Source organism: Taeniopygia guttata, chromosome 4, assembly GCF_048771995.1.
Source record: "Taeniopygia guttata chromosome 4, bTaeGut7.mat, whole genome shotgun sequence".
NCBI classification, from domain to species: domain Eukaryota; kingdom Metazoa; phylum Chordata; class Aves; order Passeriformes; family Estrildidae; genus Taeniopygia; species Taeniopygia guttata.
This window is the reverse complement of record NC_133028.1, coordinates 9260546-9287378: the sequence shown is the minus strand read 5'-3', so window position 1 is coordinate 9287378 and position 26833 is coordinate 9260546. Positions and strand designations below refer to the sequence as shown.

General features: G+C 38.9%; 2 protein-coding genes across 3 annotated transcripts in view; one reads left to right on the top strand and one right to left on the bottom strand.

Moving 5' to 3' along the window:
- GRK4 (G protein-coupled receptor kinase 4) overlaps window positions 1-815 on the bottom strand; it is a 38703-nt gene extending 37888 nt beyond the window's left edge. For both annotated transcript variants that reach the window (XR_012055514.1, XM_002195247.6), the window contains exon 1: window positions 473-815. Coding sequence is in view for 1 of the 2 variants with exons in the window: in XM_002195247.6 (XP_002195283.2) it covers window positions 473-524 (52 nt within the window). In the remaining variant the exon portion in view is untranslated. The remainder of the gene's footprint in view (window positions 1-472) is intronic.
- Window positions 816-960: 145 nt separating this feature from the next.
- NOP14 (NOP14 nucleolar protein) lies at window positions 961-24178 on the top strand. Its single transcript, XM_002195326.6, has 18 exons — window positions 961-1476; window positions 3658-3792; window positions 4574-4715; window positions 5241-5386; window positions 5788-5925; window positions 7133-7255; window positions 8420-8551; window positions 9688-9988; window positions 11259-11389; window positions 11595-11680; window positions 13284-13419; window positions 15228-15329; window positions 16115-16268; window positions 20777-20936; window positions 21267-21414; window positions 22320-22438; window positions 23380-23535; window positions 23877-24178. The coding sequence occupies exons 1-18, from the start codon at window positions 1279-1281 to the stop codon at window positions 23974-23976; spliced, it is 2607 nt and encodes an 868-aa protein (XP_002195362.6). The 5' UTR covers window positions 961-1278; the 3' UTR covers window positions 23977-24178.
- The last annotated feature ends 2655 nt before the right edge of the window (window positions 24179-26833 follow it).

Below are 26833 nucleotides of genomic sequence, written 5' to 3'. Positions count from 1 at the left end.
CCAGAGAAGATTTATGTCACTTTATCGTTTATATTCCATATTCATTTACATTTATAAACAAACCGAGAACTTACATATTAACGACCTTTTTAAAACATCCGGTAAAAGCACTATAAGAATCAAGTGGGAAGGAGGAAGGGGTGTTTTTTCAGAAGCAAAGCCACAAGCCAGTAACTCCAAACAGCTCCCGCGGGAGGAGCAGGGCAGGTGCCTCCGGGCACAGCCCGGGAATCACTGCCCGCCCCGGGAGGGCTCCTGCGCCACCTCGGGGGTCCCCGCCCCGCCCCGACCCCCTGCCCGGCAGCCTCTCCTCCCTCCCAGCCTCTTCTCCTCCATCACTTCCTCTGCCCCTCCTCGCGGGCCCCTTTACCCCTCACCTCAGACCCTTTTCCTCCCCCAGCATACGTCCTCAGCCCGCCCCGCCTCGAACTCCCGCTTCTCCTCCTTCTTCGCCTCGCCCCGCGGCTCTCACCCTCCCGGGCTTTCAGCAGCACCGTGTTGGCCACGATGTTCTCGATTTCCATGGTCGGGGGCTCCTTCCCCTCAGGGCAGCCGGAGCGGGGGCCGCCCCTACAGCCTCCTTCGCCCCCTCCTCCAGCCCCGCCACCGCCGCGGCGCCAAGCCTCGGCTCATCCGGCCCCAGAGGACCTCAGCACTGCGCTCGCCTCTTCCCCATCACCCGCTGCTCGCCCCGGCACCGCGCTCCCCCTCCCCGAGGGCGGAGACGGAGAGCAGGCAGCGCCCTCCCGCCCCGGCCATGGCTCCTCCGCCCGCCTCAGGCAGCGCCGCCCCTGCGCCGCCACCCCCTCACAGTTACCGGGACTGCAAGTCCCAGCAGGCAGAGCGCGGTGCGCGCTGGGGACACGTGCGCGCGATTTCTCGTGGGCCTGCTGGGATATGTAGTGCGCCAAACCTTCCCCGGCCTCGTCCCAAAGCGGGCGGGGAGCAGAGCGGTAAATATCGCGGTACTGGGTGAGGCTCTCGCGAGAGGTGGCGAGTTGCCGGTGCGCGTGTGGTAGTGGTGGGTACGGCGGGCTGAGGGGCGCGGGGCCGGCTGCTCGCTCCTCTCTTTTCTCCCTCCTGCTCCGCTCCACGCCCCTCCGGCTCTCACGGAGCTGTGAAGGAGGGTGGGGGTCAGGCCAAGGGGGAATTCGGGGGGTTTTGCGCCCCCTCGGCGCCATTTTGCCTTGCCCCGTCTGCACCTCCAGTCTTGGCCCCGCACAGCGAGGGCCGAGCCGCCGCCTCCGCTCCGCGGCCCCGCGGGCAGCCGGAGCAGACATGGGGAAGGCGGCGAAGCGGAAGAAAAAGGTGTCAGTGCCCTCCTCGGCAAAGGGCCCCGTGAAGTCGTCGATGGCCGTGGTCAAGAGCAACCCCTTTGAGGTGAAAGTCAACAGGCAGAAGTTTGACATTCTGGGGAGGAAGACCAAAAACGATGTGGGGCTGCCGGGTGTCTCACGCTCCAAGGCCATCAAGAAGGTAAGAGGGCATCCAAAGCAGGGAGGAAGGTGTGTGTTGGTGTGGGGGGATGATAAGGCTGGAGCTCTCTCAGGTGGGATAAGCGACCAGCTCTGTTGGCCCAGGAGGAATGGCCGGTCACCGCTGCGTGCTCGGGGGGATGCAGAGCCCGGGCAGTGGCTCCGGCCAGTGCAACTCACAGGGCTCAGTAGTACAGCTCTTCCTTACTGCCCGGTGGCAATGGTTCTCTTCTCAAGTTACCCCGGGCCAGAATACCATGGCACGTGTTGTCGGCGAGTAAGTAGTGGACCAGAGTCAGTGTTCATTACATTGGTCGGTTCTGGTCATTAAAGGATGTAAAACTTCTTGATAATGTTGTAACATTGGTATAATAGTGAACGATTGAAAGGGCGCTAAGGTCGGGATACAGTGAGAAATGTTTAGCTACAAAGAAACTACTGTCGATCTGGAGAACGAATAGAGGTGATTTTTTTGTGCATAGACTGAATAGTGTTGTAGAAGTACGTTGGGATGTAAGGATCTGTTACCTGCTGTTGTCCATACAATTTAAGAGTAAGTTTTTTATCTTCAACCCTTGTACCATTTTCAAAATGCCTCTTTTTCCTTCTCTATTGCCATCGGTAGCTACCTGACCCAAATCTGTGATGCATAAGGGAAAGTGTGTCATAGTGGGATTCCAGCAGCCTACCTTATTCTTGGATGAAACACAGGAATTTTAATGGTCTTGTCATTTCACACAAACCAGCAAAGTTTAAATCTGCGTAGGTTAAGTTAAAGCTGAAAAAAGGGTAGTTTGAAAGTCCTGAGAGTCTCTGACATGTTACATACATGCTGTTGTTGAACAGAATTTAAAGCACTTACTGGAAGGGCAAATGCAGTGAAAACAAAGAGATATTTTATCATGTTACATGTATTGTGAAAGGTGATGCATTAAGTATTTTTTTATCAGTAGGAGAAGTAATCAAGCAATTGAGCACCAAAAAAAAAAGCACAAAAATGCTTTTTGATAACCAATATTTTAAGAGGTGTTAATGTTCATATACAGTGTCTCATCTAGAGGCAGTGTATATGAACATTATACACTAATGTATAATGTTCATATTTTACATAAATATACACATATTTTACATTATAAATATGTATAGTGGTCACTGTAAGAAGTAAATAGAAGGTAGAACTGGCACAATATTAGATGAAACCTGAGTTTTAGTATCATTTATGGCAGCATATGAAAATTGTGAATGCCCAGTGAGGCTGCAGAGGTCTATAGTAGGAAACCCAGCCTTTTCCTTTAGTGCAGCACTTTGTGAGGTTCTGGTAATATGAATGGCACAGTATTTTTCTGTAGGAATTAGTTGATGTGCTTTAAATAAAAATAGGTATTTCTTCAGAAATATCACAGCCAACAGACACAGCCAACTTTTTTTTTTTTTTTTTAGAAACTATATATATTTTTTCAGCATGAAATAATAAATTAGCTTTTAGATTTTGTTACTATTAGTCAAGATTTTAGAAGACTTCATTTATGTTGTTCAGTACATTTTAGGATTTGGGCTTTTATTTTATAATAAGATAAATCAGATGGTTGTCATGAATTAGGTCACTGGCATTGGAAAGTAAAACTCTCTCCTTACCTGTCCCAAAAGTACAGCACATAGTAAGTCCCTTGTACAGGTGTGTGATAAGCTTCTGTTTACTGACTTGATGCTTGACTTCCCCATGCTCAACAGGCACAGGGCTAGATGTGTGGATCCACTCAAGGCTTTTATGTCTTAGATGAAATGACCAAAAAAAGTTCAGCTGACTCTTGCTGGCTTTTTTTGCTTTCTTTAATATGTTGTTCTTAGTTTACTAAGCTTGAGACGCATCAGAATTCTGCAGTGTAAATGCACAGGTTTTGTATGTGAAAAAATAAAGGTGGGATGTGGTGTAATATTTTATCTTCACTTGGGTGCTTATAAGAGAACTTAATCTGAATGCATTGTATGAGGTTCCCATCTTTTCTTCATGTTAACTTTTCCTTTGCTTTCATTGCATTCTGGTAAATTATTGTTTATGATATGATGACAATGTAAAGATTATTATGTTGACAGGATACTCTGGAGTCTGTTACATTGGCTTTGGAAGTAGTTACTCTCTGTTCTTTTAATTTTATCCCCTTTTGGTTTTTTTTCCTTCTAGCGCAATCAAACATTACTGAAAGAATATAAAGAAAGAGAAAAAACAAATGTGTTTAAAGATAAACGTTTTGGTGAATATAGCACCAAAATCAGTCCTGAGGAAAAGATGATCAGACGATTCACTCTGGAAAGACAGGTAAACAATTAAAAAAAAAGAAAAAAACAAACAAAAGAAAGCCAAACACAAAACCACAAGGCACTTGAATTTTTAGGTTGGGAGCGCCACCCTTAATAGAGGGTTTTGCAGGGTAATGCTTTATTTTTGATTTTATAGGTTTGGAACCTACAATAAAGGAATTTTTTTGTGGAAATAGAAATTTTTTTATTAAATCGTTTTGGTTTTGCCAGACAACTGTTTGAAGCAGAGGTTTCTTTGAGCACTGATGTGCAAGAAAGCTAGTTATAAGGCCATTCATTGATTAATTGGTTTTCTTTAACTGCTTTGTTTTAGGAGTTAAATTAGGAAAAGGTGGTAACCATCAAGTATATTCAGTAGCTGGGTATAACTCTGTAACTTGCTGTCATTCTGTACTGTGAATTGAATGTGCAGTACTCTCCTTTCTGCCTCATCAGACTCAGTCTCCAGAATTAAGTAGTGTCATTTTTATAGGTTGAAGTCTGTTTCATTAGTCCTGAAATGCAGTAGTTAAAAATTGATGTTACTGATACATAGATAAAACTTCAGCTTCCCTAGGTTTTCAGGGTTAGTCCATTTGTACATTAGTGTAAGAGAGACATGACACTCTCTCACTTCAAATGTATTTGAATTAAAATGTTGGTCTGACAGTGCTCTTGTTCCAGCAAAACACTGGAATAAGAATGTCCTCAATTAGCACTGAAACTAAAGGCTGTGTTATTTTGTTGCCTGGGAACTAAAGCTCTTCTAATATTTCATTAGTTTGTTTTACTATTCTTAGCAAAATTATGGAAAGAAGAATATCTATAATCTTAATGAAGACGAGGAATTGACTCACTATGGCCAATCCTTGGCAGAAATTGAAAAACTAAATGATATTGTTGATAGTGACAGTGACACAGAAGAAAGAGGAACACTTTCAGGTAAGAAGTGCCAGCTGGCGTTTCACTGTAAATTTGCATCATTTTTCAGTACTGTCTCTCAGTGAGTGAGATATCATGTTCTTGGCTGGAATGTTTAAACCAGATTTGATTACTTCTTGGTCACACACAGACCAGCTCTCTGGATTTTAGCAGGGGTTAAGTGGGACATACTGCTGGCAAGCTTCTTTACTCTGTGAGCTTTTCAGCATAAACAGGTACCTGGATTTTGAGCCCTTTGACTAGAATCAAATGAGTTTTCTGGTTGCTTTCTTGCATCTTTGGACCTACTTGTTGAATAAATACAGGGAAAAAGACATGATCCTACCTCATACCAAGTATGTGTCAGTGTCAATTATGTGTCAGTGTAAATTATGGCCATTCTCATAGGGATAGGATTAATGTATGATTGGCTCAATAGTTAAAATTGATCCCATTCTCAAAGAATAGGGAGATACTGTCCCAGCAGCAGCACTCTTGCTGTCATGTGCGGATTTGAAAGATTCACATCCTGTTTTTTTTTCCTAGCTGAATTAACTGCTGCTCACTTTGGAGGCGGTGGAGGCCTCCTTCGTAAAAAAGTATCAAGTGAGCAGCAAGATGAAGAAGAGGAAAAACCTAAGTCTAGGAAGGAACTGATCGAAGAGATGATAGCCAAATCTAAACAAGAAAAGGTGAGTTTTTAGCCCTGAAGTATAAATCAGCATGATTAAGAAGGTGTCTTTCAATAGCTACACTATTATTCTATTCTACAAATATATTCCTGTATAATAGTGGCTTAGCAAAACAAAGGAGGAAGCTGTCTGAGAGGAGTCCAAGCTCCTTGAATAAAGTCTGAGTTTGTAGGCATTTTATATATAACTTGTGTATCTCCCCTTGTGTTCACACCTGCTTTCTGAATGCAACCCTTGTACCATTCAGCATATCTCTATACTTCTTCTACAAAGAACGTTTGCAGCTGCAAAATGTTAAATATTTGAAATAATTAGTTTGTTAAATATAGTTTTGGTTTTAAGTTGTAAATGCATGTCATGTCCATCTGAACATAACTTTGGTTTTGTTTTATTTTTTCTAGCAAGAGAGGCAAACTCGGAGAGAAAGTGCCTTAGAACTGACAGAAAAACTTGACAAAGACTGGAAGGAAATCCAAACCCTTATTGCCCGCAAAACCCCGAAGTCAGAGAGGAAAGACAAAGAAGTAGAGAAACCCAAGGTGAGATTTTCACTAGACTAATTTCTTTGGTTCTAGTAACTTGTAGTTTTGACTTGTGGTGGCTGAAATATAAGGCCAAGTTACCACTTCATAAAACAAAATGTTTGCTGCTATTCACATTGAAGGAGTGCTGCAGTTCTAAAACAGTCTTATCAGTTGGAGGAATATAGAGTTTTGTGTGATTTCTCTGATTTTAATTAGTTATTGCTTTTCTTTAGTTATCAAGTGAGAGGGAGATTGCAGACTGAACAACACTCTTGACTACAGCTTATTTGTAGGACAAATAAATTTTCTTGAAGAATTAAAATTGTTTGGAACGCTGGCTTATTCTGAGTGCCTTTGGAGTGTTCCTTTGATAAAACAACTAGTCCTTGACAATAGACATTTCCTTGTTGAAATTGGGCTCTGTCCCTTTCAAAAAGGGAATGAAAATAATTTCATTTTGAATAGTTATCATATGGTCTCATGCTTTTTCTACCATTTGTATTCTGTACTAAGAGAAATAAACTTTTAAGTGTAAGAATAGGCATTCTATAGAGTTTTGGTTTTTTTTTCTTCTGGGTTTTTTGCAGAACATAGTGAATTCCTATTTATTGTTTTGCAGTAGAATCCAGATTTTATAACATCAGTTAATTAGTTCAGTCTTTCGTTAAAACTGATCTCAAAAGTACAACAGAAAAGATACTGAACCAAAAGTTCATCTTTTGATGTATTGATTTTTGGGTTTAAGTTGCTCTGTAGCATGTTGAAGCTGATTGAATATCAGCATCCCTTTTTATTTTTTTAAGCTAGATTTGTGTGTAGTGGAACTAGCAAAGGTTTATCTCATGTGACAGTGTAAAGTGGAATATAAATTATATATTTATTAATGTATTAATTCTGGCTGTGTTTTGTTAATAAACAATATTTTGAAGGGGTTTTAAAGTAATAAGCGATCCAGTTATTATTTAAGTTATCTTTTTAATTTTTTCAATTTTGAGTAACTTAAGTAAGGAAGGGGGAAATTCCAGAAGAGTAATTTCTCTTCAACTATTCTTACCATTCTGCCTTATCTTAATTCTGAGTTGAGTGTTTTTGCAGCTTGCTTTGGAAGCAGACCTTTTCTTTTATCAGTCTGATTTCTTAGCTGTTAGTCTGGCAGAGGGATGGCTGCAAAGCAGAATAATGAAACTTAAGATAGTAAACAATTACATAAATATTTCTTTAGCCTGATGAATACGATATGATTGTTCGAGAACTTGGATTTGAGATGAAAGCAAAACCTTCAGAAAGGCTGAAGACAGAAGAAGAATTGGCCAAAGAGGAGCAGGCCCGACTCCAGAAGCTCGAGGTATACCATTTATGGCTGAGATTGTTTGGGGCCTGTCTTTTGGGAGTGACTGATTAAGTTCATTTCTTGACCTTGGATTGTAAGTGGCTGTACTAAACTGCAATTCGTCAGAGGGTGAATTCAGGAAATCTTCTGTTTGTGTTTGTAATCTGATATTAAAACAGCCCAAAAAAACCCCATAGGCCTAGTATGTGACTGTGGAGGTTTATGAAATGAGTCAATCTTCCTTCAGTAAACATGTAACATTACTTTGATTTGCCTTTAAATGTTTTAAATTATTCAGAGTTGAGAGGTGCTTCTAAGTTAGTGGAGTATCACGTTGCATAGCAGTTGATTTAATACACTAGGCAAGTCATGTATTGTTTTCTTGTTGTTGCAAGAGCCTTTCATGGTAGTATGTGCATAGCTTGGCTTTGCAGAGGGATATGAATGTCTTGGGAAATGTTGTATGCTATTTCTGTTAATGTGGAGCACTGAGTCTTATGGGAAGATGGAATGACTTGGTAAATTATTATTGTTTTCACTTTTTTCCTTCTTTTTGTTTTAGTATGCCAAGAACATATTTAAGACTGGGAATTCAGTACCTTCAGATTACATCAGTGCAGCTCAGTATCTAGCAGAACAGAGAGATTCTTTTTTTCTTTTCTACTTTTACCGTCTTAGAATTTGATGCTCAGTCTGTATCCCAAAAATCTTAGGATGTGGTTGTGTTCACTACAAGCTTGTTACACACACACAAAGCAGATAAACACTGCAGAGCCCTGAAACACTTTAAAAGCTTTTGTTTTTTTGTTTTCTAGTAATGATGTCCCATAAGCAAAAGAGATAAAATGTAAAATAGCATAAGACAATGCTTCTGGTTAACCCAGAAAGCCTTTTAAATAAGCTAATATTTTAGCTTATTTAAAGCCTTTTAAATAAGCTAATCCAATTCACTGTGCTCGTATCTGACTGTACTCCCTACAAAAAGAAAGGTAATGTCAGCTTTTGCCTGTAATTTCTCAAATTGCTGGGCTTTTTCTTTTCACTAATTTGAGTAATCCAGATTAACTGTTTTTCCCTTGTGTTTCCCTAGCTGTAGTATTTGAGAGATCTTCAGTTTTGGTGTAGTTCTATTGATCTAGATGCCTCACATCTATGTGTGGTATTTCTTGTGAAACACAGGCAGATCGATTACGTCGAATGCGTGGAATAGATGAAGAGGCAAATAAAAAGAGACCCAGCCACATGTCAGCTGATGATCTAGCTGATGGCTTTATCCTGGATAAAGATGACAGACGTTTATTGTCCTACAAGGTAAGGTTTGAAATTTATGAGTTTTCAGAGGTCTGTAAAGAAGATTAGGAGAAACAGCTGGCAAATGAACTCTGTAGAGACATTTAGTTCAACCACATGCTCAGAGCAGGGTCAGCTATGAAATCACCAGTTTACTAAGATCCAGTCTGTTCTTGGAAAATCTCCAAGAATGGAGGCTGCTCAGAGAGATGTGCACTGACTGCCCTTACTGTGAAGAGGTTTTTTTAATACCCAGGCTAAAGAAGCCCAGGTCTGCCTCTCCTCACAGAGCAGGTACCCCAGCCCCCAGTCTTGGTGGCTTTCTGCCAAACTTGCTGCAGTTTATCAATACATTTATTGTATTTGAAGGCACAAAAGTGGATGCTGTGTTCTGTGTGGTCTTACAAGTGTTAAGTCTTCTGACTGTATTCTTGCTATTAAAGTAGCCTTCTCTAGCACTGTCCTGCTGGATTGAATAGGAGGTTCTTTGGCATTTCTGGTTGGTTTGTTTGTTTTTTAATATTCACTATATTGACACAGCTTCCACCGAATTTCAGTCTGAAGATGAGTAGATTTCTGACATATCTTTGGTTAAGGTGGCAGAGCAACATAACCTTAAAGCTGATATTGCCAGTCCCACTGACTATGGAGCACGTGTGTGCTGATTCTGTCTTCTCATACACAAGTAACAAGGGAACTGCAGGTCTCCCTGAAGGGGAGAATACCAGTTGTAAATGTGAAATTAAACTGATAATTAATAAAATCAGGATGGAACCAAATATGTATCTGATATGCTATTTTAACACATGGAAGGAATATATTTTTATACAAAGAATGTTCCTGTAACGTTGAAGTCTTTTTCTGTATCATCTGCTAGTTTTCCTTCTGTGTGGTTTCTTTTATTCCTCATATTCTTCCAATTCTACCTCATCTTCTTCCAATTTCTTACAGCCCCTTGAAAATACCCTACTTTTTTATATCTATATGTGTGTTCTATCCCTAATATCTTTTATTGGCTGGCACTGCTGGCATTCACTGCCTGCTCAGGGTAGCAAGGCTCAAATTCTCTTGATGCATATTTAAGATGGCTTTGCATGGTGATTGTGTTGAGGTGCTGCCACTTTATCAGTGTTTTAGACTGTTTTCTGTATGGACAGGATGGAAAAATAAATATTGAAAATGAGGAGGAGAAAGAGGAAGAAGAAGAAGAGGAGGAAGGAGAGGAAGAAGATAATGAGAATGAAGAAGAAAGTCAGGAAGAATCTGCAAGTGAAGATGAGGAGGATGATGCTGCAGATGGCCACTCTGATCTTGAATCTGATCTTGAGAGTGAAGGAGAAGCTGCAGAGAATAAAGGAGATAAGAAACACAAGGCAAATGAAAATGAATCAGAGAATGTGGAGAAACTAGATCCAAAGAGAGAAGCTGCCAAATCGGAGCTTCCCTATACATTTGCTGGTAAGCAAAGGCCTGATGCAGAGATCCCTTGTTGTCAGGGGGTTGTAACAACCCCTGCCCTGTAGGTCTTACATTCATCCATTAAATTTTGCTTCATAGTTGTCTTCTATTTGAAGAGCAACCAGTAGCTGCTGTTCTTAGTGAGCAAACCTAATCATGTTTGGAGAAGTACGAACCAGATCTGTTTCATCCCAGAGCAGTTTCTGTGCCTCTGAGCGGCATCAGAATTGGAAGATAAAAACGGGAGTAAAATAAAAATACCTGTGTTCCTTTCTTGAGGCAACCAGCTTATCCAATTCAAAGTGCTACTGTTTTGCCTAAGAGAAGCCAGAACAGTATTTTGTGATCTATACTTACGTTTCTCTGGCGTTTGGACTGACATTTTTGTCAGAAGATGCTTGGAGAAGACAGGATTCTGAAGGTTAATCCCTGTGATGTAACACTGAGTTATTGTAGAGACACTTAGAGTTTGACTGGTCTTGGGTCCATGCCTAGCAGGAAGGAGGAGACATGTTTCAAGTAGTACACAAAACATTCATTCATATTAAGTACATAATTCATCTGACTATTGTCCTAGTGTAGATTTCTGTAACAAAGTATCTGTTGCAAGATTTAAACAACCTTTCAAACAACTTCCTTAAGTGCTTGTGTTTTTCCATGCAAAGAAGATGACTTACTGCTCAAAGCCTTTTGAATTGCATTCAGGATTTGCTTTAACCAGAAAGCAGACATATTAAAATAACTCAGAAAAACACAATTAGCTAGGATGTCTTCTAGCGTGTTGACTTCTGTAAAAAACTAAATATATGCCAGGGTTGTTGGGTTTTTGGTGGGTTTTTTTTTAATAATTTCCTATTTGTTAGCTGTATTGTCCTTTTCTTAATGTTCTTCACACAAAAGCGAATTAGATGTGAATTAAACATAAAGGTAACTGTATTATGGTAAATTTTTGGTTGAATGTGTGTTTAGGTTTAATTCTGCTTTGTGTCTGTAACAGAGTTGTGCTACTCAGCATGCGTGGTAAATAGAGGATGACTTGAGTTTTAAGCATTGAAAAACATGTTATTTTCTGACTTGTGTTCATAGAAATAATGCTACATGTATATAGTAATAGATTATTAGTGTTTAAAAGGTAATTATTTAAAACATCTATGGTTTCCTTTTTTCTGAACAATAGCATTTTCAGATGAAAATTTGTTACACATTCACTTGAATTAAAGATGTAAAGTTTGAGACTCTTGTGGTCAATTTTTGTTTTTATTTTCTCTAGTTCCTGAGTCCTACGAGACATTTAAGTCTTTATTGACTGGAAGAACAATAGAACAACAGCTTATTATACTGGAGAGGATTCAGAAATGCAATCATCCAAGCCTTGCAGTGGGAAACAAAGCAAAGTTAGAAGTATGTTTTGGTTTATGTTTAAAATAACTTTTAATTCCAGAGTAAGTTTTAGTAAGCATTTAGGGAGCAATATAAAATATACATGCTTCTGTGTTGTGAGTAACAGTAGAATTAACATGATAATCTTCATTTTCTAAGTCTGTATCACTGCTTAAGAATACGTACAATGAAGAAAAAGTTAATAATTTTAACATATTTCTTACAGAAATTGTTTGGCTTCCTTTTGGAATATATTGGAGAGTTAGCAACTATGGATTTACCAGAGCTCAGAACAATTGACAAACTGGTCCTGTAAGTATTAAATCCTATGGACTTTTGCTCATTCAGCATTTAAAGAGAAAAAATGCCTAGAGTAAAGCATTTAGCTTGTTGCTTGTTTCAGATATCCTGTTGAACTTGTTGGCAACTAGCAACTCTCAGCCGATGTGTTTTAACTTTGTTTCATGTGTTAATTGATGTGTTAATTGTACCAAGAGATTTTCAAGACCTCAGAATGTGTTTTTTAATCTGCAGGATGCTTTTTGTGGGTAGTGGATAAGTAATACCATATATGCATGAAACTCCTGTCTAGGAAGTTAGACAGCTTTGCACCGACTGTGCAGTTTCTGTTGCAATCTCTGTTTTTCTATGAGCTTTAGTTCTGTGAATTCACTCAGGGAGCTAGATGAAAATGGAATTAACGTGTTACAGTAAGCTCACATGGAAGTTCCACCTAAACACTTTCCAGGAAGTTGTCAGTTTGGCATTGTCTTCAAATACCTGACATGCAGTTAGGCTGTGAGGAGAGAGTCAAGTTTGTCTCAGAGTATACAGCAAAGGACAAGAGTCAGTGGGCAAGGGCTGCAACAAGGCAAATTGCAATTAGATTTAAAGAAGAAAGTTTATCAGAAAAAGTACTGAACATTAAAATTAGTTTCCCAGAGAAGCTGTGAAGATGGAGAAAACTTAACAAAGCTATGAGCAACCTCATCCAGCTTTGAAGTTAGCCATGCTTTGACCAGGGGTCTGCATCAGATCATCTTCAAAGGTCCCTTCCAAACAAAATTGGTCTTCCTATCTTAATTTTCCAGGATAGGCTGGTTTCTTTCAATAAGTTATTTTTGTGTAGTTTTCAGCATATGTTTTTTATTCCATGCTAAAGTCAGTAAGTTTTAAGAAATCTGTTCTGTGCAGTGATAGCATTCGTTGCTCTGTTGCATTCATCAGGAAGAGCTCTGACCCATTGATACTGTCATACATGGTTTGTACCAAAGGGAAATATGTTTTGATTGTCTTTTAGAACTGGGATATATTAATATCTCTGCAGACAAGTTTCACTGAAAATGCTGGAAGACCAAACAGATTCAGGCTCCAGACTGCATATGCCTGTAGGCACTAAGCACAGGCCAGGAGCTGATCTAACTTTGGTTTTTTTTTTTTCCCTTGTTTGCAGTAATAATTTTGCTAACCACATTGCTGCCGTACATGTTGTTTAATATTGCTTAAGAGTGTTTAGAATAGTGAGCTATCTAGTGTAAGCCAGCATACTTTACTGAAGTAATATCTACAGTTAAGAGATTCAGAAGGATACGTCATAACCATAGCAAATTATTTAGGAGTGTATTTTAAAGTTTAAAATTTTTTTTCATCTAAGATTTAGAAACCTACAACTCACAAGGGTTGAATGAAAAATACAAAGGGGTTCTCACAAAGCCGAATGAAAAATGCATGTCTCTGTAAACTAAAGTATTACAGTAATAATTTATATTCTTAAAAAGAAACATTTGTTTCAGGCAATTTGTTATTGTTACAATATAGATGGAATACAAGAAATCTTCCTATGGGTGCTTAAAAATCAATTTTTTATTAACATCGGTGGTGTAACTTGATTATGACTTAAGTTTCTTGTTAATAGGCCATTGTACAATCTTTGCCAGATGTTTCCTGAGGCAGCCAGTGACAGTATCAAGTTCATCCTTCGAGACGCCGCACATGATCTGGAAGAAGTAATTGAAGTCAAAGGCCGTGCAACATTTCCAGGTTTAGACACGGTAACAAATCCATATTGCTGGGATAATCTCTTTGCATTAGCACAGAGTGGTAATAAGTACAAATGACATTATGTAGTGAATTATTAGCATCTATGACTTTCTAGGCTTTTCAATATTTTTATTGCCTTTCTGGAGATAAGTTGTAACAAAAACTCCCACAACAACAAAAAAAAACCCCACCCCTAAGAAACAAACAATACACACACACTCTTCAGAATAGAAGTGTGACTGTGGAATTAATAGGGGAAAAAGATCTTAAAATTATCTCTTCAGTCTTCATAGCGAAACATTGTTTTCCTAATGAAACTTAAATTGGTAGTTTTAGGAATAAGTTATGTTATCGGTTACATTGGGACTTCTTTAATTGTGTTAAGTACAAATGTTTAGAAAATGTACTCCACAGTAGTTCAATATCTCTTGGGTTAAAAAAAAACAACAAACACCCAATCATAACAAAACTAAGAAAATATTGTTATGGATATAAAAATACAACATTTCTTAGTACTTTATATATGATAATGGCCAAATCAGTGACTTGGAAAGAATTCGTTTCCTTGTTGTATTGGTAATATCGTATTTTCACTTGCCATGCTAAATGTGAACAGGTTCTTTTTACAGTGTCTAAGCAAATGGCTGTTGGAGAATTCAAGAAAGGAGCTTACGGAAAATGAGTATTTTTAAAATTGTAGTGAAGTTTCAAAGACAAAACATAAAGCTAATTCAGAAGGAGCTACTTGTTTTCTGTCAGCTTGATGAATTGCTGCTGCCTAATGGAATAATTACACTATTGAAGGAAAATAGACTGAAGTTCTTACAGCTTGGAAGATATATTGAGTTGTTTTGAAAAGTCTATATTCAGGATATTTGGATTTTGCAGGAAATGTATTGTCGAGAGCTTTTAACTTTATTTTTAATTTGTCACTGTCACCCTTATAGCGTCAGTCACACTTCTGGCCTTCAGTCCCTTCACTGGACTTTGCCAGGTTGCAGGCCATCATTATCTTTTAAGGTGGCATTATATTACTTTGTATTCTCAAAGCACTTGTTTGAATGAATATTCCATAGATCAGCTGTCTTAGTAGGCTTTTCATATGCCTACTGTTATCTTAGCCTCCAGTTCAGAATATTTAGTAACCAAAACACTTACGGAGAGTATTTGTTCACAATCAAGGAGGAACAGAGAGGAAGCAATTAAACTTTACTTCCATCTGCTTTACTGTGCAAATATCCACTTTAATAATTTTCATAATTACATTGCATCTGATGTTTAATTTCCATATGATCTTGACAGGTCACTCAAGTCCCCTTCAATAAAAGGTTACCTAATCACTGCTTAGTTCTTTTGGCTGCAACAGTTTGTTGGTGTGCCAGTGCCTGAGGAGTCTGGTCACTTCATGGTCTGTGTTGAGGACTGGCTGAAAGGTGTCACAGGTCCTGTGTGGCCACGTGCTCCTGTGTTTGTGGTGTGAGGGTATGTGGCCGTGGTGAGCTGAAGGGGATCAGAGGTTCTCATGGAGTAAATGGGATTGGGAGGCAGAGTTCCTTGTTAGTTTTCTTTCGACTACCTCAATCCAATATTAGACCTATAATGGATATCTCATAATAGATATTCCTTTTTCTCATCTCACTTCAACAGTTGTCTTAATAAATAGGTCGTGTATCATACCGGATTTTGCAAAAATATGTATATTGTAGTATTTTTTACTATGTGGCAGTTATTCATTCAAAAGTTACGTATGTATAAAGTAAAGATCCTGGGAATAATGTCTTAACTATATTTTGCCTTATTCTGTTTTTTGTGCAATCAGCTTATTTATTTGAAAATTGTATCTCTACTGTTTCCAACTTCTGATTTCTGGCACCCAGTTGTAACACCTGCTTTTATGTACATGAGTCAGCTACTTACTAAGGTATGTCTGTGATGTTGTACCTCAGAATATATCTTCACAAATATTATTTCTTCTTCAGACTCCAAATATGGATGTTAGCATTAATATATGTAGGGGAAATGTACTTGCAAAGGCAGCTTTGTGTTTGGTATAGCCACAGATAGTAACTGGAAGAAAGGGTGAAGAGGAAAACACCCTTGCAGGCTATAGTCCCACTCACAAAGCTATATCTCTTCAATTTTTCAAGCTGTCACAAAATAATTCCTTCTGTGGTAAATTACATGGGACTAATGGAACAGACTGAATACAAGCTAAAGTTATTCATTAGTGGTTTCTTTTCCATATATTGCATTTCTTCATACTCAAGAGAGGTTATTTACTTAAAAATTGGCAGTATTTGATTTCCTTGAAAATGTTCCTAATGCAGTGCATTGAGTTAAAATATATCCTTATTTTTCTATCCTAATATCCTGTTTATATGTTTCAAAAGTCTTGAGCTAATTGCTCAATTGCTGCCGAGTTGCTCAGAGCCTTCTATTTCACTAATTCAATTCTGAAGGGTTTATAGTTTGTGGTTTAGCACCTTCTAGTGGCTAAATGAGTTCTGATAAATCTGTTACTTGGTTCTGCAGATACTCTGCAGTTGAGGACCAGGGAAAGCCAGTGTGGTTCTCATCAAAGATCAAAGGCTGTAATTTTAGACTTCAAATGCTTACAGTGTAGTTAATTCATCTTTTGGGAGATTCTGTATTTGTGATGTATCGACTTTTAATTAGGAATTTTTTTTTTTTTTTTATTTCTTTTAGTGTCGCATTGCAACATTGCAAGATGTTATTAAAGGGTTATTTATATGCTGTTTGTTCCTGGAATATGTATCTCTCTCCAGAAGATTTGTACCAGAACTCATCAATTTCCTTCTTGGAGTGCTTCACATCTCTCTACCCAAAAACCAGGCCCAGGGTGAGTTTGTTTAGAGTAAATGAGTATTTTGTTTAGAGTCCATTTTAGTATTGGGGTTCATCTTTTTAAATTTTTAAATACAAATATTTCACACTGATTTCACTGTTTTTTAACAAAAGGCCAAAATCATCAGCAAGTTCAGCCAAACACAACCTTGATTCTTGGGCACCTTGTTATGAACTAGATCTTCTCGTGGTGTTGGCAGGAAGGAAAGGACTGAAGTTATTAAAGGAAATGAACTCATTTTGGCCACAGTGCAGTATTTTTGCAGTGTTGTTGTTCTAAACAGACTGTGTGATTGGACTGTTCTGAAACTCAGAGTTGCTAATGGATTCCTGATGAGTACCCTGCAAGCTCACAGCGAGGAGCAGCTCATGCTGCAGATGCCCTTAATCTTCAGCTAATAGCCATATCAGCTAAATGAAAGCTAAACAAGAGACCTGTGTCACAAAGCATATATCAAATAAGCTTCTTTTATTTGACATGGATTTGTAGTAGTGTAATAGAAAGCAGCTATCCCCACAAGCAGGATTAGTAACATTAAGTGTGTAAATTTAACAATTTGCACAGACAACAGTGTGATCCCTGTGGTAGCAATTCTTTTTATTTTGCCAATCTCTCTTTAGTTTTTTCTCTTTTATTAGTCTTGGTCTTTAAAGTTGTTCTGGTTCTGGGGCTCTTTTTGTTGACCAATTCAGTGACAATAATTTACTTTTGAGGAGTTTTGTCAGAACATAGTAACTAATTTATGTGTTAATATCTCTGTCTGGGCACAGCATGCAGGAGTGAAAATTTTCAAGTGAAAATTTGAATTATTTGATAAACTCACAAGATATCTGGGATTTAATGAACTACACACTGTGTATTAGTATGTTTGTCACTCTTGATTAGATCCTTAAGAGTCTGTTCTCTAAATAGTCATCAGTCTGAGGTGATAGTCATCAGGTGAGGGAGGTTTAGCTTCTGTCAGTATTCCAGTACTTCAGTAGGCAGCTCCCTTGCTTTCCCTTCAGGACTTTTTTGCCTTTTCATGCTGCCTTTTTTTTTTTTTTTTTAAGATTTTGAATTTTTTGAGCTACTACTGATCCCTTTTCTCAACAAACCTGTCACTGCAGTTTCACCTTTATTATCTGGCATGGCTGTACTCTAGAGACCATTCCCCAGCTGCTTTTCACAGCTTAGCAGTTTCCTCTGAAGTGTGAGCCAAGGTTACACAGCTGGGCTGCATCAAAGCTAAGCCCTGGATTCTCAGAACACCAACAGCTGAACCCTTAGAAGGAGGTGGGAAGAGGTTATGGAGTGGGTGGGTTATGTAGTACAAAAAGTATTCTCTCCCTTGTATATATTAAGAATATTTGATCTACAGAGGGTTTTGATAAAGCCAAAATACAGGATTCTGCAAAATTAGATAAGAAACTTGAAAAATTTTTAGTGGCAATCACTGATCAGTTGTTATTTTATTTAAAATAGTTCTTTGTGTTTCTGTTAATGATTTTGCACTAGTTAAATTTGCATGGTGTTGGTTTCTGTTAGCAGTGAGGAAAAGCTCAGTAAAAGATACTTAAGAGGCTGAGTGTTCTCTTTGAGAACTTTCCAGTCAGTGTTGATGTTTTGAAGTTCCCAAGGTATCCAGTTGTGTTTTTAAATATTCATGGTGGAAGTTTTTCTGGTAGTTGTGATGGTTAAGCTATCAACAGAGAATACTTTAAAATAAGCAGAGATGCATTGCTCTGGAATGTTCATGCACCATCACACCAAAAAAAATTCTAAGGGCTCAATTTTAACATTATGTAGAGTCAGCAAATAAACTCTTAATGTTTTAATTTTATTATCTTGATCCATAAATTTCTCACATGAGAAAGATATATGGAATGCAGCTTCATAAGAGACTGAAATACAGTCTGATTTACAGTAAAAACTATTACCTTAAAAAAGAAAAGCTGTAGGTGGAGGGAGTGGGAGGGCATTGTCATGGTTGATAGCTTTAGCTAATTGAATTGTTAATGAGATCTGCTATCCTCTCACAAGTAAAGCAGATAATAAAATATCTTAGTTCCTGATCTTGCATAAAGTCTGTGTGTGTCATGATCTCTTACAACTTTGGGCTTCAAATCTTAAAAACCTTTATTTAAATATACTGTCTTCTGGCCTGTCTGTGAAGAGCCACTTACAGGTTGTAGTGCATGTAAATAATCTGAACTTGAAGTTTGAAAAAGTTTTGAAGTCAATTCCACTGCAAGCTTGCAGGACATAAGGAAAACAAAGAGGGGGTAAGGATCCTCAAGGTCCAGCACAGAGAATGCAAATTTTGTTCCTTAGCCAAGAAATTCCTCAGATGCTTCTTTCATGTTGCTGTATAAGTATTTTCACAGATCAGCTTGTGATCTGTGCATAGGGATTCTTTAGTGTTTTCCATATGCCCTACTTCAGTATATATTGTGTGTTCCACGCTTCTCCTGTTTTAAAACCCCTCAGCTGGAGTAGGAGAGGGCTTTGCAGTGTGTCTGGGGCCTCTGCTGTGGGCTCACAGGAGAGGCTCAGTGGCTGCAGCTGTGGGCTCTCCCTGCTCCAGCTCACTGTGCCTCATGACCACCTGCTGGCCAAAGCCTTCTGCTTGTGACCCCATGGGAAAGTCCTGCACCTGCCTTATCCTCTTAAGCATATCCAGTGCTCCATCCTGGACCAAACCTGCAGTTTAACTGTGCATCCTGTTTTCCACAGGGCAAACTTGTACATACATGTCTTAACTTTGCCCATCCACAGAATGCATCAAAAAATTGCTGAATGGTTTGAGTTTAAAGGGATCTCGAGCATCTAATTCTAACCCTCCCTGCCATGTGCTGGGATCCCTTCATTAGATCAGGTTGCTCAAAGCCAGCCTGGTCTTGAACACTTCCAGAGCTGGGGCACCCACAATTTCTCTGGGTAGCCTGTAGTCCAGTGTCTCACCACTCTCACAGTGTAGAGTTTCTTCTTTTTATCTAGTGTAAATCTACCCTCTGTCAGTTTTAAAACTGTTACCCCTCATCTTATCATTACTCTTCCTGATAAAGAGTTCCTCTCCATCTTTCCTGTAGGCCTTATTTAAATACTGGAAGGTTGCTGTAAGTTCTCCTCAGGGCCTTATCTTCTCTAGGTTGATCAACCCCAACTCCCTCAAATGGGAAGTGCCCTGGTCATCTTCATGACTCTCCTGTGGATGCTCTTGAGCCAGTGTCCTTCTCTGGGGACCTCAGAGCTGAACACATTCCTTCAAGTGGGATCTCATGACAGTGAAGTAGGGAAGAAACCCCTCCCTCAACTTGCTGAGCTTTTGTTGCAGCCCAGGATGCATTGGCTTTTTGGGCTGCAGGGGCACATTGTCAGTTCAGAATTCGGGTTTTCACCCACCAATACCCTGAGTTCTCTGCAACGCTGCTCTTAATCCACTCATATTGCCCAGTCTGTATCCATGTGTAGGATTGCCCCATTGAACCTCATGAGGTTCACGTGATTCCACCTCTGAAGCCTGTCAGAGTCCCTCTGGATGGCATCCCTTTACTGTAGAGCATCAAGCACACCACTCACCCTAGGGTCACCTGCAGGCTGGCTGAGGGTGCACTCAATCCCACTGTCTGTGTCCCCAGCCAAGATGTTCAGGAACAATGGACCTAGGACAGACCCCCTGACAGACCCTACTCATACCTGATCTCCATCTGGACATGGAGCCATTGGCCACAACTGTGGCTGTGACCATCCAGGTAATTGCTTCTCTACTGAGTCATACACCTGTCAAATCCATGCCTCTCCAGTTTAGAGACCAGGAAGTTGTTTAGGACAGTCTCAGATGCTTTGTACAAATCCAGGTATATGATGTCTCAAATATGATATATTGCTCTTTCCTTACTCATCAATGTTATAATCCTGTCATAGAAGGCCACCAAGCCTGTCACACAATTTGTCCTTAATGAAGCCACGTTGCCTGTCACTGAGCACATCTGTGTTTTGCATGTGTTTTGTTGTCCAGGAGGAACTGCTCCACAATCTTGCTAGGCATGGAGGTGAGGCTGATCAACTTGTGGCTTCCTGAATGTCTTCTCTTTCCATTTTTAACAATGAGGATTGTTTTTCCCTTTTTCCAGTTACTGGGAACTACAACTTTTCAAATATGAAAGTGGTTTAGGAGCTCTATCTTGCTAGTTCCCTCAGGACTCTCAGATGCCTAAGGTCCCAGGGACCTGAGCACATTCAGGTTCCTTAGTCTCAAGCCTAACCTACAGTGGACAGTACTTGGTTCTCCCAAGAATCCAAGTTCTGCCTTTGGTTTCCGTGACTTGGGCAGTGTGACTAGAGCACTGACCTATGTCCCCATGCTCCAGTGTTTTCCATTGTTTTAGAAAAATTTAATATAGATAGAAGTATTTTTAAAGATAGTACAATTAAAACTGTAAAATGAGTTGTCTGGTTTTCTTCAGAAAAGAATGCATAGAAGTGATCTTGTTTAATGACTGTTGTTCTTGGTTTTTTAGGCTATACTGTAGTGCATCCCTTTACACCAGTGGGGAAAAATCTAGAATTGCTATTGGTGTGTGATAAGGAGGATCTGAAAAGTTGGGAGAAGCAAAATGTGCCGTTGAGTATGGTGACTAGATTAAAGGAAAGCAGCAGAACAGAGATAAATCATACCAGGTATGTAAGAAGTGTAGAACAGAAAAAATACCAGATCATCTGTTGTGTCATGTCAGTGACGGTGCTCTTTAGAAGTAAAAACAAGAGTAGAAGATAGTTCTGTTGTGTTCAGTGCACTGACATAAAGATTTGTTGCTGATGGAATTCTTTTGGTATTTGCTTAGGAGACAAATTTTTAGTCTGAATTAACAACTATTTCTAGTTGTAACTGGTTCTGCCAAACAATCTTAATGGATTCTGCTAACAGTCCAAATTTAATTAAGTTGATTTTATTTGAAAATCCACTGTAGTTTTTGCATGTGAAATTGTTAATTTTTTGTGTATTAACAGGTTATCATGTCTAGCCATGTGTTTTGACCTTATTAAAAAATGTGCAGCTCTTTATGAATCTTTACCATCCTTCCATGAAATAATGCATCCTGTCAGAATACTCCTTACACAACATATGCCAGTAAATGAATATCCTGAAAAAATGCAGGTATGTATTTCTCAGGATTTAAATAATAAATATGTTTGTTTTATTAATAAATTCTGTGATCTTCATCTGTGTGCAAAAAAAATGTACAAGCATTAATTTTTTCAATGTTCAGGCATTTTGATATTCCTGTGGGAAAAAAACAAAAGAACAGAGAATATTTAGAAAAGGTATTTTTCCATTGTATATGCTGTCTTGCCTATCTAAATGAAGAGAACAGCACTTGGCTTGTAATAATGTGGCATTCCATGAGTGACATAATTTATAGCAGTAATATGGACATCTGGTTGCTCTCGTACTTTTGTAGTGAATCTATAAGACCTTGGTAAAATAAATATGTGTACTAAACTGGGGAGGTAAAACTTATAACTGTATAGGTAAAATGAACATAAGTGTGCCTGGTCAGTACCTTCCTTAGGACAGTTCCTTATTTTCTAGAAATGAGATTCAGATTTTTAATCTGTCTCTTCTGAATGTAGCAAAATCATCTTCTCCTCAAAGAAGCATCATAAAACATCCTTAGAGAACAAAGTTTTATTACTTAGATGAAGCCAAATGGCCTATGTTTGTGCCATCAAAATAAAAAGCCTCAAGTCATTCTTCAAATTACCATGAAAGGAAGAGTCTGAGTTCAACTGCCTTTAGTCTTGCTTCTTCTTCTGTTAGATGAAACTACCAGCAGGCAGATCTTTCTTATTGTTCATGATAACATTTTAATAGACTTCCAAAAGCTTTTAAGAATTATCCAACTTGGATTACAGCGTGTCAGTGTTAGCAGTGTCCTAATGAGTAGCTGTGACTTAACCGAGGAAAAAAATACATGGGGAGAACATTACTGTTTCCAATAGCTGTTGATTTATAGTGGCTTTGATAGGCTTTTACAATTGTAATTTGTTCTGCGTTTTCAGGAATGGTATCACAGTGCTCTGAAAGAGCTGGAGAACAAAGTAAAACATTATACCCCACTGATATGTGAGAAAAAGAAGCCAGTGCCATTGAAACAGTATACTCCTAAAATTGTGAAAGTGTAAGTAAAGAACACTGGATGCAAAGGAAAGGTGCATTTAAACCTTAAGATTTTTTGCAAGCTAGAATGGATTTGGAAAGCAGAGCACAAAGCAGAATTGTTTTTCTGCTAGATTTTGTGTATAATTCACAAGGGGCCATCTACTTGTGTGGTAGGGAGGGGGAAAAAAAAGGAAAGGAATTTTAAGAGCAAATATCTTGTAGGAAAAATAGCTCTGAAAGTCAGCTCTTGCCCATATAATGAATTGTGAATTAACAAATTTCAAGATCATTAGATTCTTATTATCTGGTCAGGTGCTTTACTGAATGCTCTGTCAAGTACTCAAGTCAGAAGAACAAGAGTGAATAGTTCATATGTATATGAAGTATATAATGGTAAAAGATGGATGGTGAAAAATACTAATCTACTTTTGTACATAATAGAACAGTGTTCTGATTCAGGAAATCTGCTTTATATTGGCTGCTGATTTATTTACCCATATTGGTTATCTACAGGGACACAAAGTGTCTACTTTTATTTATTCTAATAATTGAAGAGGACAGCTTTGCTCTGCCATACACACTTATCCCCAAGTAATTGATCAGACAACTTCTGTAAAATGCATCTGCTGAGAAGGTCTGAAAAAACTTAAGATGTATGGGGAGGTTCCATCTTTCTCCAGATGTCTTCCATTCTTCTAGTCTAGATTTTTTTAGTCTGTTCAAAATGCAAGCTGCATATGGGGAATTGAAGTGTGGTCACTGGAATGATGATGAAGTGCAGTTAGAAGGTCTGGTGAGTGTTTTTCCAGTATGTTCATTGGGCAGCTTCTTATTTTGCAACTTATATAATATGCAGGAATTAAAATTCTGAGTTAGTTTTCATACAAAACCTCTTCTTATAAATATGAAAAAGTTGTGGGTATAAGGTGTTCTGTGCTCACACATTCATTCCTATTTCAGCTTGGAGTTTGGAAGAAAGCAGGCAGGCAGCAAGAAGGAGCAAGAAAGGAAGCAGTTGATCCAGAGACATAAACGGGAACTTAAAGGAGCCATTCGTGAGATTAGGAAAGATAACCAATACCTGGCTAGAATGCAGCTGTCAGAAATCATGGAGAGGTAACGTAGCCTTTGTTTTAGCTGTTGGGGTTATTCTGCTCTGTGTTCATTTCTTCACTGTGTGCCAAGACTGACATAAATGATCAACCATACTAAATTTAGATAAAATGGGGCAATTTGAGGAAAAGCAAACATTTTCAATAGAGATCATTTAAAGTCAGCTTTGTGGTTTCATTTCTCTAGTTTAAGAGGATGCAAAATGTTTTTATTTAAAAGGTGTGTTGGTGAAATTTAAGAATTGTGGGGCTTTTTATGAATTAATAATTATTCTCTAAGTGTACTTATTTTTTCTAATATAATCTTTCTGAAATATTTTATATGTTGATTGTTTTTTTTTACAGAGATGCAGCCAGAAAAAGAAAAGTGAAAGAGCTTCTTGGTAGCCTTGCTACACAGGAAGGTGAATGGAAAGCAATGAAAAGGAATAAATGGAAGAATTAATTTGGACTATCTACAGCAGGAAACTTACTGCCATATAAAGCACCTCAATCATGGCTTTTCAGCCATGATTTTAATTGCATTTTTTGGATGTGTTCCCTTTGAGGAGAAAACATCATTGGATCAGTTTGAAAAAATTAACATGTATATTGGGAAAGTCCACAACTTGTCATAAGGAAAATAAAACCAACACTTTTGTATGTAACATACTTCTGTTCTATTTTAATGAGAACATTTGGATGAATAATCAGAATTCTAAGTCTAAAACCTGATCACACACACACAAAAGTTCTACGTCAGAAACCTTCTGTTACTTTTCTGTAAGCTAGTGACAGATCAGTAGTGAGGCTCCATTTCAGGGCCTGTTCTCTTCAACAGCTTCATCAATGACTTGGACACAGGACTCGAAGCTACACGAAGCTACATGGAGTTGTTTTGCTGAAGACACCGAAATTGGAGGAGCTGCTGACTCCCTCAGAGGCAGAGAGGCCCTGCAGGGAGATTCTGACATTCACCAACCATGTGAAGTTCAACAGGGGCAAGTGCTGGATTCTGCACCTGGGATGGAGCAGCCCTGGGTGTAGGGACAGACTGGGGAATGAGGGGCTGGAGGGCAGTGCCAGGGAAAGGGACCTGGGGCTCCTGGCCAGTGGAAAGTGGAAGCTGAGCCAGCAGTGCCCTGGCAGTTGGGAGGGACATCCCTGTCCTGGGGGCAGCAGGCCCAGCACGGCCAGCCCGGCAAGGGAGGGGATTGTCCCGCTCTGCTCGGGCTGGGGCGGCCTCACCTCCAGTGCAGGATAGAAAAGCTACAAGAGAGTGTTCAAAGGAGGGCAGCAAAAGTGGTGAAGGACCTTGAGGGGAAGCTGTGTGAGGAGTGGCTGAGAGCACTTGGTCTGTTCAGCCTGGAGAAGAGGAGAACAAGGAGAGACCCCACTGCAGTTACAACTGCCTTGTGAGGGGAAGGGGAGGGGCAGATACTTCTGTTCAGATACCACTCTTCTCTGTGGTGACATGACCGTGACAGGACTCAGGGAATGGCCTGAAGTTGTGTCAGGGGTAGTTTGGTTTGGGTTCATCTGAAGGTTCATCTGAAACATCTCCTCTGGGAGGTGGTCACAGCACCAAGCCTGACAAGAGTTCAAGAAATTCTCAGGCACGTGGTATGACTCTTGGGGATGGTCCTGGTAGGACATTCTATAGTTTATGTTGAATAGTTGCAGGCAGCTCTCATAATGATAGTATAATTTAAACAGTAACATTTTAATTAGTCTGTAACATCAGGACATGCTAAATTGTGTATTGAGTAATAGTATAAACTCTTAAGTAGAAGTCCTTTGTTAAAGCGGTACATCCATTCATCTTTTCAGTAAGTTTTGAATTGAGCACAGATCTGAAGTTCTTAATAATTTAGGGTGATTAGAATTCCTCATTGTGTTCAAAACTGTCTGACTTAAGGGAACAGTAATATCCTTAACTTTCTTCCACTTAATTTATCCTGTATGTCTAATCACTGATAACTGCCCAGCATGACTTTGAAAAACATCTGCTCTTCAAACAGAGCCAGTAAATGCTAATGCTTTCTTTTTATACTGTATTTGCAAGAAAACATTGCAATGGGACAAAGGGCATCACAGTTACTGATGGATGCTAATCTGAACTAGGTTTACTGCTCAGGTATTCACTTAATATTTGGTAAATTCAGTGATAGTTGTTTGTTTGAATTGAACAAAACAGTAATGTTTCCATGAAAAACTGTTAGGAAAATAAATTCCCTTTTACATTAACATTTCAATTTCAATCTGAAAAACTAAAATAAGACCTGTATTAAGAGTGAACTGGGGTTCTTTACAAAAACAAACCCCAAAGCTCCCTCCATTTTCAAATGTTGTTCCTAGATTTGACCTGTGTTTTGGCCAACAAGTGCCTGAGACATCGTAATGCTCTACCTACTGTTCATAAAGAAAAACTTACATGCTCTCAGTTAATCTGATTTAACAGTTAAGCTTGGTTGTTTTGGACTGGTTTAGAATGTTTTCTTTGTTCTGTTTTCTGGGGTTTTTTGTTTGCTTTTTGGGGTTTTTTTGGGATGTGGGTTTTTTTTGTTGGGGTTTTTTTGTTGTGGTTGGTTGGTTTGAGGTTTTTTTCAAATTAAACTTGTCATGGAAGCAGGACTAAAACTAGGAAGAGGTGACTTGAAACACAGCCTTTATATTTAGTCTCTAGTGATAAAACTGCCTTTTTTAGTCAAGTCTTGTTTCTTAAAAGAGAAAAGCACTTTATTGAAGGAAAAGGCTTTTATTAACTGTCAGTGTAACTAGTAATGCAAGTAATATATGATTATCATCAGCTTTTTTTTTGTTTGCAAAAGCACTTGTATTAAGTGTTAAAACATGCCAGATGCTAAGTACATGTGGGGAAGATACTTGTGTCATGCAAAAATTAGTGAGATTCCTATGTTTGAAATCCATTCACACTTTTAAAAAATAAATTCATTTTCAGTTGGCTTTGCTAATTTTGGAAAAATTATCTTCTGAAACATCAAAGGAATCTCAGAAGATTAGTATACCTCCTGGTTTTTTTTTTTTTTTCCATTTGGCACAATATGAACTTTTTTCTTTAAAACAAAATCTCTTTAAGTCAAGAACTTGAGAGTGAAGTAATGGAAGAAGGAGCCAACTTCCTATTTTATGCTCTAAACCAGTACTTTCAGTTTGGAGTTCTAGTCACAGTCTATACAGCACAAATAAACTGTTAAAAAGGATTCTTATTTATTTATCTGACTTTAGCAGTAGCTTCAGAGGTTTTGTCCAGCAGGGTATTAGAATCACAGAGAGGCTGACAGAGGCACTTTGATCTTGAT

What these genes read in the sequence shown, in the direction of transcription:
- NOP14 (XM_002195326.6), top strand. Translation starts at nt 1,279, where the DNA reads ATGGGGAAGGCGGCGAAGCGGAAGAAAAAGGTGTCAGTGCCCTCCTCG. An exon ending in ACTCCTAAAATTGTGAAAGT is followed by an intron (nt 22,439 to 23,379) that starts GTAAGTAAAGAA and finishes TTCCTATTTCAG; the next exon opens with CTTGGAGTTTGGAAGAAAGC. An exon ending in CTGTCAGAAATCATGGAGAG is followed by an intron (nt 23,536 to 23,876) that starts GTAACGTAGCCT and finishes TTTTTTTTACAG; the next exon opens with AGATGCAGCCAGAAAAAGAA.